General features: G+C 31.8%; 1 protein-coding gene across 10 annotated transcripts in view; it reads right to left on the minus strand.

The window, feature by feature from the left end:
- The window catches only part of LOC127715534 (serine/arginine repetitive matrix protein 2-like), a 111,974-nt gene that overhangs the window by 35,908 nt on the left and 63,609 nt on the right, over positions 1-12,457 (minus strand). For all 10 annotated transcript variants that reach the window (XM_052221614.1, XM_052221612.1, XM_052221611.1 and 7 more), the window contains one exon: positions 799-4,459. In XM_052221614.1, the coding sequence (XP_052077574.1) occupies positions 799-4,459 (3,661 nt within the window). The remainder of the gene's footprint in view (positions 1-798; positions 4,460-12,457) is intronic.

A 12,457-nucleotide genomic window follows, 5' to 3' on the forward strand; every position in this document is an offset into this window, starting at 1 on the left:
GCTGCAGCAATCTTTTTTTTTAAACCACTTAATTTACTAATATTTCTTATATATTAAAATATTTAATTTTACTTATCTTTGGGTAATATTAAGAAGTTATTCAGTTTTATACCTTTATATAACTCTTTTGTTGCCTTTTTCTAATTATTGAGAAAACACCAAGCCAGTTCAACAGTTATATTCAGATGTACTTAATATTATAATGCCTTTGAATATATAATATTTCATAACAATTTTTTATTTCTTTTTTTCATATATGTGTGTTTGTTTGATATTTTGTAATTGTTTGTTATATTTCATTGTATTTCATGAGGGCCTCAGGGAAGATTAGTTTTATAGCTAACTGTGTAACCCTCTTTAAATAAAGAATTATTATTATTATTATTATTATTATTATAAGATTTTCTTTTTCCAATTCATATTATTTGTATTTGTAGATTGTGATTCAAGGACTGTGCTGATATTTAGGACTTAATAATTTGCTGTTGCGTCTCTCAATCCATACAAGTCTTCAGTTGTTTTATTTTGAAGTAATCAGAAAAATTTCATGTTTGGATGAGCAAAGCAAAGGAAACATAATGTTGTTTACTTACTGTAATTAAGATAAATACTTCAAAATTTTATTATGGTCTTCATTTTGTAACAACATTATCTTTTTTCAGACTTTAAGCAAATTATCCAACAGCTAAATATCTCTACCCTATGAAGTATGATTGTTGTTTTTTCAGTGATTTTTAAAAAATCTCATCATAAAAAAATATATGTACAAAGACTATTTTCCTTTGATATCAACCATACCTCTTCTACCCTGGGTGATTCTAACGAATCGCTTCGTTGGTGATCAAAGGAAGACGAAATAACTGGTGTAACAGCATAGGGGTCAACCAAACTAGAACCAGAATCTGAACCAATAGACTGAGGTCGTCTCGTCTGGGATCTCATTCTCGACCATTCTGTCGGCTGTGGACGCATAGGTGGTCTCATCTCTGTGTAATTTCCACTATCCGTTGACGATATTGACCTTGACCTTCGTAATTTATCACCCTCTGCATATTTTTTACGAAAAGATTCCGTGACAGACAACCTAGTTGGACGATCAGGTTGGCTTTGTCCATTCCCATTATTTTGATGTTGATGCAGTTTTTCTTCTTCATCTGAAGGTAATCTACCTGTTTTTGTAAGCATAAAATTTTGCAGAGCATTTTTCTGAGCACGTTTTAGATCATCTCTGGAACCAACTAAATCAGCACGTGATGATGACGGAGAAGGCGATTTCTTATCGCTACCACTGTTAGAGTCAGGTCGCAAATCTAACCGAGAACTAGAAGGAGAAGGAAGTCGATCACTGCTTCTCCTAGAAGAATCAGAACTTGAAGGACTGCGTAAATCAGTCTGAGACTGAGACGGAGATTGCGAAATTTTCTCTCTAGAGTTAGATTTTGTAACTTTAGCTTGACGCATATCCAGATCTTTGTTTGGTAATAAGTGTTGTTTTGGTTCATCAAGTTTAGATTCTGAATGGGTTTTATTTGCCATTCTTTCTTTCATCGGTCTAAACTGTTCAGATGATGTTCTTTTTAAGTTTGTTCTTTCCATTTCCGTTTTATTTTGATACTCACGTAATTTTTCGTTCACATGCTTTTTAACATCTAGTTCACTAATATTTTGTTCATATGAAATTTCTCTCGACTTTGACTTTCTAAGAGCATCTTGCCATCTTGCTTCAGATGTTTCTTCATTAATTGCACCAAGCATTTTATCACTATTTTGTTTTGATCTGATTTCATTCATTGGCAAATAGTTTGTATCAGACTGCGATCGACTATGAATAAATTGATGATTTTCACTAGAACTTGACGAGACTTCACTTTCTTGTCTCTTGTGAATCAAGCTATGTGTTTCATCATATACTCCATAAGCCTTTTTCATTGATTGTGTTCTACCTACCCAAGCAGTTGTTTTTGATTTTTTGTCATTGTTAATTTGGGATTTAAAATCTTTGAAGTTATCTCCCTTTTTCTCAAATGGAGACTTTTCATCAACAAAGACTGAATCATTTGATTCCCTTCTAGTTGAATGCTGTGTTGGTCCTGGTATTCCTGGAACATATGGCCCAGGAGAAGTATCAAAACTATAGTGGGTACTAGTTGATGAAAAGGTATCAGTAGAACTTCCTGTCTTATGTGATGGCGTGGATGAATCCGTACTTGGCCTAGAAAATTTAGGTCGAGAATCTTCCCTAGCTGATCTTGGTAAATTGATCATACTTGATGTATGATCTTTGTGACTTTGATTCACCAATTGTGCTTCTGATCCATACCTAGAGTTTTGTAAGCCACGACTACTAAGTTTTTGTGAAAACATTGAAGGATCAAGACTACGTCTTGGACTTTTCAACTTTTCAAACTGATGTAAATGTTGTTTTTCACTATCGTATGTTCCATCAGGTTTAGAAGATGTTGCACTCTCAGCTTCAGACAAATCATCATGAATTATAACACTACTGTAAGATCCTGATTCTCTCAGTTCACCAAAATAATGAGAATAGTCTGAGCTTGGACTACGTAATCCACTACCACCACTAGAACTTGTTGATCGTCTTTTATGTTCCTGGCTCTGATTAGCCAATAAATCACGTGCAAGTTTTCTCATAAACGGTGCAGAATGCTGATCATTTGAATCAAGTTCTGAATTAATATTATTTAATAAAATTTTATCCTTTTCACTAGTGCTCTTTGGTCTAGGTCGAGATTCGTAACTTTCCTCGTGTCTATCTCGAGAACTCTTACGCATGCGAACAAAGTCGTCATCCTTGTTTGTGTTTTCGGGAGAAGTTTGAATTGCTTGGTTTGACTTATCAAAAGGAAAATGCATATTATATCCTGGTGATGATGGCGACTTCTTCCTCGGTGAATTGAATTCCGTCTGTGTTCCTGTTGTATAACACACCATAGTTTTCTTCACAAGATAACTATTGTTTTTCGGATCGTATATACTTGTTTGAACATTGTCAGGATAATTATCCTTAGACCCATGTGGAAGTTTGGAATCCTTAGGACTTTGCATAGGACTTGTGCTACTGTCTGTAAATTTGTTGTCTGGTGTAACTTGTAATAATGATTTATCCGAGTACCTCAAGTCACTGAATGACGGTTTAGAGTCCTTATCTGGACTAAGTAATGGATTTGATCCCGAATCTCTTGTTATCCGTGATGAATTTACAGGCTCCTGGTAGATTCTATATTGAGGGGTGTATCTGTTATCTGTTGTTTTATTTGACACCCTTTGTGATGGATATCTCCCATCACTCTCTCTTTCTGGTGGGGACACGTTGTATTTTTCATCCCCGAACCGATGACCATCCTGGTCAAAGATTGGTTGTTGATATCCTGGTAAACTCTCAAAAAATTCATTCATTTTTGAATCAGTGTCTTTCCTATCACTTTGAACATGGCTTCCATATTGTTGGTGTCTTTGATCTGGTCTTTTGAGAAAGACAGCAAACGGAATAGGTTTCTTGAACCCAGGGTCGCTTGCATTTCTGTCACTAGCTTTTCGTTCAGAATTAGGACTATTCCTGTCCTTTAATGCTCTAACATTATTTTGATTTGGATTGTGTTCATTTAACAAACTTAGTGGTGCATTAATAGGCTCGCCACTTTCTATATCAGCACTTGGTTGTGTTACTGGCCACGACGGATATTTAGCATGACTTTGGTTACTTAATGGCACATATTTTAAACTTGATATATCTCTGGTTGGTGGAGCTGGCGGAGAACACAAGGGACGATTATCCCCCTTTGTAAGCCCTTGAAGTTCTGGGTCACTTTCCTCCTTTTCTACTGGTGTAGGAAGATTATATGACATTACATTAGGTTGGTTAATGCTTTGCTGTATATCTTGTAAGTTTTGATAGTCATTTGGATTATGTTTTGTGAATTGTGGTGACGACTGATAAAAGTTATTACTACTATGATATTGTCTTGGTGACTGTTTTTGGAAGGCACTCGGTGAAAACCATTTTTGATTTGCTAAATACGATGAGGATGATGATGATGATGGTGTGGATTTTTTAACGTCGTCATGGATATTCGGACTAGATTTATTCATTAAAGGTGACGTGTAATTCCCAGTTTTCACATGATGTGGCTCCTCCTTGTCGAGACTCGGAGACGATTTAGATGGAGACAGATGAGGGTTGAAGTAACCTTGGTTACCATCATATTTGTTAGGTAATATTTGTTTTTGCGACAAATCGGCCATCGTTGGCCATTCTTTCACCTGCTTTGTTGTGGGGGTTGTTGCTTGTTCCATTGGTAACTGATTATCCCCCTTTTCATTCTGTACAGTGGCGCTCTCTCTCAATTCTCTACTTTCTGCGGTTTGATATGACTGTATACTACCTTCTGTTGAAGAACTTACTGAAGGAGTTTTATCATAACGCCTAGTTCTTGAACCACTGAAAAAGAAAATAAGACAACATTCAATGTAAAGTGTAATCTGGTAATATTCAATAACTAAAATGTCAATATTTTTTTAATATTTTAGTAAATAATAATCTATATTATATGTCCATGAAATAACTTAATTTTTCTATGCACTTTAAGACTTTCATGTTGTAGAAGACAAATTTATCAGTTTGGATTATTTTTTGAACATGAAAGCTTTGTTTAATTTTCTACAGCTAAGTCAAGTTCACGAGTTTTAACAACTTTAGAAGTGCCCTACACTTGCATAAAACACTCTTTCAGTTTAAAATCTTTTGAACAACAACTTATTTGTATGTTTAGATGCTGTTTCCCGGATGTTTCTTATATGTTTCCCAGGAAACTCATAACAATGTACATATTTTCTATAGAACCATAGGTATGCTGTCACTGCATATTACGTAATCTGTCACAACAGTACCTTTACACCAATGTCCTTGAAAAGAACCCATGTTAAGGTTTAACTTGTTTCAATCTCATCCCATTAACATGCAAAAGCATGTTATAATGTCATTAATTGTCTAATTAATAATTATAGATCACATCATTGTGTTCTCATACCTGATCTGACATGCATTTAATTTTAATAACCTTGTAGAAACTGCCAGACCGAAAAAATTCTAATTTGTCATTTAATAAAGTGTAAATATTGATCAAAATTTTCTAAAAAGATTTCATTTAATGTGTCTTTTATAAGTAAAATTTATAGGTGCATGTTTAATGAAAAGTCTTTCTTTGTATATTTCAAGTTTTAGCTACCAGCAAAAACCACAGATAAACATGGAACGAGAAGTACGTAATTACTGCAATAAAAGGCTTAAAGTGAAAGTACTTTTAAAATTTAAATTATGAACTTAAATATATCCCTATGCAGGATTTTAATAATTTGGGATTTATCTAAATATTTGAATCTTTATAAATGGAAAAAGTTAAAAGAAAAGGTCATGTCAATTTCAAGGACAAAAGTGCTAAATAATTTATATCTTTGAAATAACACTTTTTAACTAATTTCTGTGTAAATTGCCATTGAAAATGTGCTTTATAAGTTTCATAATAAAAAAATTAATTTAAAGGAACATTGCTGACTTAACTAAAATTTGTTTGTTTTAAATGCTTGTCCATTCATTTAACATATAATGCTAGCAAAATGAAGATCGAGAATACAAGACAATAGAAATTACGGGAATTAAGGGTTTATACATGTAGTTGAAATCATCTTTAACATCCTTAGTATACCAATACAATTGACTGCTTTAAAATAAGAATATATATATCTACAGATCTGATCGAGTTATCAATGGAAATTACAATTTCATTCATTGCTGACTTTTGACTAAAATACTAGTAACTCCCTTTTGATGAATAATATATGTTTAAGGATAATAACAATTTAATATAAATATGTAATTAATATCAGTTTTGAACTAGCAATTGTACAGAATACATCATTCTGCACTCACATGACATATCTATTGTACAACATGCTTTAGGCACCAACTTAAATTTACAAAAAATATTACATTCTTAACAAATACATTCATTTAACATTACCCATGGCAAATGATATGTACTTCTAGATGCAATTCAAATTACTTTACAATCTCTATTCTTACTTAATCTGAAACCGAAACTGAAATTACCTCAAAATTAAGGAAACCATACCCCGTTTACTGCAACTATTGATTTCTTAGCTTTTCATTTACGTAGGAGTCGTCAGGTTTTATCTCAAAATCATTTATATGCATCGAAAAAAAACAACGTAAGTTTACGAAAACCACAAGAACACTTTAAATAAACTAACCTTGAAATTCTCCTTTCAGAGATCATCACATCAAATGGGTCTTAATTCAGAAATGTAAAAGCTCCTATCATTAGATCCATATCATAGTTAAATTGACAGTGAAAAAAACACCAAAACATATTACATAATGTTACAAGGCAGACATGTACACTATCTACGTAGGTTGTGACAGTTATATAGAAATTTATTAATAAAGGTATCAGGCAAGGAGACCAAATGTCCCATGTATTTTTGCTTGTACTTTGTCAAATACTTTGAATACTTTTAGAAAGATTGACAAACAATAAAATGCATATGCTTTGAAATCAATGTATTGCATGCAAGCTGTAAAATGTCATAAGCATGCAAACAGTCATAAATTAGAGTCAGCCTCACTTCCCGGATTTAAAGAGAAATTTTAAATAATTTGCTCAGTTAAACCTGTGATGTTTATTTAAACAAATTAAATGAAATTATCTATTTCCTTTCCAACAATTCTTAATTTTTATTTTGTCTCTATTCATTGTTTCTGTGAATATTTTTTTTTATGAGTGGGGGGAGGTTTCAACCTCAATATTCATGATGTGATTCTCAAACTTTTCTGTTAATCTTTTTAAACAATTACCTATGATATAGCATCAAAAGTGGACTGTTATCTTTCAAATTTTTTTTTTTAATTTGGTCCAAATAAAAAAACTCTGACAAAGGAGTCTATTTTAGAAATATGCATTTTTTTCTTTTGAATAGAACTTTACAGGTGAATGTTTGCTCGTGTATTGTTCCTAAAGAGTCAAACAGTAATCGTGTTATATCGAATATGAAAAGACTTATCTAAGTTCCTGATATCAAAAGTCAACCGATATACAAAAGAACAGATCCCCTAAAGTTTAACAAGTATTTGTTGGAATCATATATTACTCTCTCTGGCCCAAAAGTTCAATTAATCAAGTAAAATTACTCAAAGAATGACAGAATTGTGTATGAAATAATTCCACCTTAATTTCTGTCCATCTGTTACCCAATTATTTCAGGTGTCACAAATAATTCAAACAAACAAATGTCTGACTGACTGAACTTATTAACACCTAATTTATGTCTTACATTCAGATACCCTCAGGTGTTGACAATAGAACATCCATGAAAACAATCCCACCTGTACATTAGATGCAGCAACCTGATAATTAGCCTCTGTTCACATGCCTCATCAGATATTGTCTAAACAAATTGAATTGAAACATGTCAAAACAGTGGTGGATCCAGAACTTTTTATAAGGGGGGCCCATTGACTGCCATAAGAGGGAGCCCGCTACAGTCATGCTTCAGTGATTCCCTATATAATCAACCAAATTTTTCCCACAAAAGGGGTCCCCCCTCCCCGGGATCTGCCTATGCAAGAACAGATTTTATTATTTTATTCTGCATATTTAGATAAATATATCTATGAAAATATAAAAATAAGAAGATGTGGAATGATTAACCAATGAGACAACTATCCACTAAACTTCATCCAGATTTAGTGTTTTTCTTTGCTCAGAAACAGGACAACTTTACATACACTTACTTAAGAACCAACTTTATACAAGGTTACACAGTATATCGTCTCAAGAACACCTGTGTGTAGCAAAACCCTTACGTCCTATCCATTTGAAAGTTATGTCAAAGTACCTTCTAAAATATATACAACCAAATATTTTGAAATCAACTTAAACCTGATTGAATCTGTCAAACCTATATATAATAGCACTAGATAATCACATATCTACTTGATATTACTCAATTTGAAATATTTTCTAAATCTTGACACAGTGTTTGCATTTTTTGTGGACATTCTTACGCATACAATGGTAAACCCAAGTAAAAACATCCATTTGTATAATGGACTATTACGACTTAATGTATATCCTCTCCAGATTTCTATGTTTGAACAACGCTCTTCTTTGGTCTGATTTAACATTTTCTAGCCTTTATATAGCATGATGTCATACTAAAATACATGTTAATAAAGAGCTGTCATTATGGTACGTGAGGTACCAGCACATTATCAGGGTCATTAAATCACCTACATGCTCATTTTCAGTTTGTTGGTTTACTGAGATTTGATGACTATTTTCCTTCGTTTTCAAATTACCCCCCAAAAAAGACCTCATACATGCTAAAATTTTGTAAGCCTCAATGGTAACCATTTTCTTGTTTAATATTTAACCACAGATTTTTTTTTTTTTTTTTTTTTAGCTTACAAAATCTTTCCATGTATATAATCATCCTTTTCAGTGTTAACACAATATCAACAAAGAAAAGTAGGCATGTCATCTTTATTTAGATGAAATGCATGTCTGCATACTTTATCATAAATCTGGTATCTTTGATGAATTTATATTATGTACCAGTAGATGAGAATTTAAATATCAAAATAAAAAGCTGTGGTAAGATTGCCATTGAGACTATTCACAAAGGACCAAATGACGTAGATGAAAGCAACTCAAAGTCATCTTTGAAAAAGACATGCATATATATAAGCACATTAAATTGAATGCATATTAAAGCGAGATACATTCGTTAATGTAGGAAACACCCTTCTAACTTTATAATGCATACCACTCCAAAAATATAGAAATTAATTACAAAAAAAAAAAACCGAAATAAATCATTTAATGACAATTGAAGACCTTGATTTTAATGTACATAAGGAAATTTTTGTAGGAGTATTTCTACATATTGAATTTTTACTTCAAAATCAAGTTACATTGATTGAATCTTAATATAAATCAACTTTGAACTATAATTATAAAGCACATTATTTCATTTCTGTTGTTATGAATTATTTAAATATAACATTTCCGATAATAACTGTCATTTCCCGTCAAGTTAATATAGCATCGTAATTTTTTCAGAGTACTCAATGAACTCCCCTCCCCCATTCTAAATGGCATTTATTATAGAATAAACCATATTATAAGAACAGTTTATTAGTTTTTAATTAATTGTCGAGTCTTAAGGCTATAATCCAGTTGCACCAAGTTAACTCTGTATTTTCCTTCAAGCTTTATATTGTTAAAGGCATTTATTAAATAGTATTTGTCTTGCTTTAGTAGTACTTAAAAATTGGATATAATATAATGCTGACCAAAAATACCAACAGAAGGTTGGAAGATAAAATTTAATTTTCAGCTACATGCCAAATTTAATGACAGTATGTTTAACTTCTCTGTTTCTTCAGTGGCAATTAAAATTCTCTGAAATATCAAAGGACAAAATACTTTTGGACTTTTTTTGTTATAATCTGAATTTAAGGAATCTTAAAGTCTTTAAATGGAATGTTGAAGTAAATGGTATCAAAATATAAAATATAGACCTGACTTTAAGAAAACACAGAAAAAAGAAAATATGAGATTGCAATGGGGTATCTATGAAGCAAGCAGCCTTTAAATACCCAATTTTCAAGGCTTTGTTATAACATTTGACAGAGGTCAATTTGAATTTCATAAGTTACTTGTCGTCAAGAAAATTTGAATTGGATGAGATATCTTCAAGACTAAATGCAATTTTGCTTTTGGAAACATTGGAACTCACAGTTGTAATCAAGTTTTATACAGCTTTTTATGAAAAGGAAATAGGTACCATTCTATTTCGAACATGACTCTATTGATGATGACCCTAATGTACCCTACTTAGGAGGGTAAAACAACAAATACCTTGTTACAGAAAATTATTTTTTCCAATAATGAAGTAACTGATGTATAAAGAAAAAAATGTAATAATATTTTGCTGACCTGTGTATTTCTTTGCTCTCACATGTAACGAGTTTTACCTGAACAACAGCTTGCAGATCTGACACCATCAATACAAAGATTTATCGTCAATAATACATACAACATAGGCTAGTCAATTAACCATATGCTGAATAAATATTTATAGAGATGTCACCTATAGTCAAATCTCTTCCAAATATTCCATATCAGACCCAATCTCTACCAATTATCACTCTCCAACAAAGGCTATAATCCAAATTAATATCATTTTTGACTGAACACTGTCGCATCAGAAAAGGTGAATGCTATTAAATGTTCATTATTTTATGTTCGGTGAAATTGGCAGCTTAACTTTTTTATGCCGATTCCGACCTTCTAAACCAATCTAAACCAATCGTTGAATAGAAAATTAAATAAATAACTCTTTTGACCTCTTGAACAATTTTTACGATTTAAAAGCATGTTATAAAATATTATAAGATCAAAAAGTATAAATATGGAATAGCCAAGTATAATAGATTTAAACATTAAATTTCTGGGGCAAACTCAATCGTCTGAGCAAAACAGATTAATATTCAGATACATTCTAAACAAACAAAGAATTATAGAATTTTTAATATATTGATTTCGGTAAAGTGATAACATATTTATAAACACTAGATAAAATTGCTCCAATTCCTTTGAAATAATTACAATACAGAATTGTCAACTTCTTACATGGGCCTGAAACATAAGTTTTAGATTATGCAACTAGCGGGTGTCAAAAAAACAAAAAGTTTTACAGATTAAATATTTGTTGCACCACAATATCGTCCAGTTCAATCTTCTTTAAGAAACAAACTGCACGCCTTTTGTTAAGGGGTGTGTATCTTAGTAAAATCAAAATTTTGTCTAATTGATCTTTTCAAAATGACTTCCAATAAGCTTAAATTAAATTACACAAATATCTGAAGATAAAATTTTAAACAATTTACAAACAATGACTGGGCTTGTTTTGAAAAACATTTATCTTCTGTTTTGATGGTGTGTTTGATTTTGGTTGTAACCAGCTCTGCAACCTAAGATTTTAAACTGTACACCTGCAGTGATTGGTTATCTTAGGATCCAGTCTATCTGGGTAACAGGTCATGCCAGCATGCATGTATTGTGTTCTCCATTTGAGAACACCAACAGAGTTAAGCCTCCTGTAAGCATATATTTGTCAAACTTGACAAACATTGATAAGTATAAAATATGCCATTTATCAAAGCAGCCAGAAGAATTTAAAAAGATTTTTTTTTCCAAATTAATTGCAATTGCTAGTCTGTATTCTGATTTTAAAAATATGAAAATTTAACCAAGGAAAAAAAAACCTAAAGAAATCAAGTAAACCACTCACCCCATTGGCTCTGCAACTAAATAACACCAAAACATGTTGTTCATGTCCTTTTTGTTAAAATGTCACATTTTTAATATCAAATATATATCCTTTCCTCCAATCAATGAATACCAGTTTAAAATCATTAAACAATTTGCTTCAAATTTAGAAATAATATATTAAAACATTTAAAAAAACAAACTGTTCCAACAGTGACAGGACACTATAATTAAGCCATAGTCCATCAATGTTTAAGATCAGGGGTCAATTAGTCAAGCACCTGCCAAAATACCACTCTTCCATTCAAGCAATTTTTACCAATTGTCACTTATCACACAACAGAAGAATGTGTCTAACCTCTGACCTTCCATCATTTTATAAAGTACATATCAAAGGGGTAGATTTACATCCATGTGTGACCTTCAACAGTGGACAATTTGTTGACCAATCAGTAAAGGTGCGATCAGGCAGGTAAATGACAGGTAAACAATCAATGAAAATAATGAATAACTAATTATAATGTCTAAATAAAATTTACATAATTAACTAATGTTCTTATTAAATAAAAGATGATTGACCTTTTGAACAATAAGAGGCATGAATATAATCAAAATGTGACCTACGCAGTACACACTCTTATTTCATTTTTGCAAGTTGCTGACTCAGCTGTTTTGGTAATGTGGTACCCATATAGCAGATTGGTCAGATTGAAAACATTTCCAAATGCCAGAAACAACTCAAAAGAGATTTACACGGTAACATGTTGATCATACTCAAAGAAACAACACCTTAAAAGGTTAGAAAAAACGCATGTTACCCGTTGATTAAACCTTAAAAGGTTAGATAAAATGACACAACCCTTTGATTCTCAAAGTAGAGCACCTTAAAAGGTTAGAAAAAATATGCAACCCTTTGATCTCCTGACTAACATAATCTCTGTAAAAAGCACCTGTTTAAACCAATTACTAACATCACATCTTCCACGTTTTTTTGTTTGTATGCATGACCAACAAACATTAATGGTCCCATTAAGAAAAACGATGCAGCATAAAAAGTTCATTCAATATCTGAGTTACAATATATC

Source organism: Mytilus californianus, unplaced genomic scaffold (assembly GCF_021869535.1).
Source record: "Mytilus californianus isolate M0D057914Y unplaced genomic scaffold, xbMytCali1.0.p SCAF_9, whole genome shotgun sequence".
NCBI lineage: Eukaryota > Metazoa > Mollusca > Bivalvia > Mytilida > Mytilidae > Mytilus > Mytilus californianus.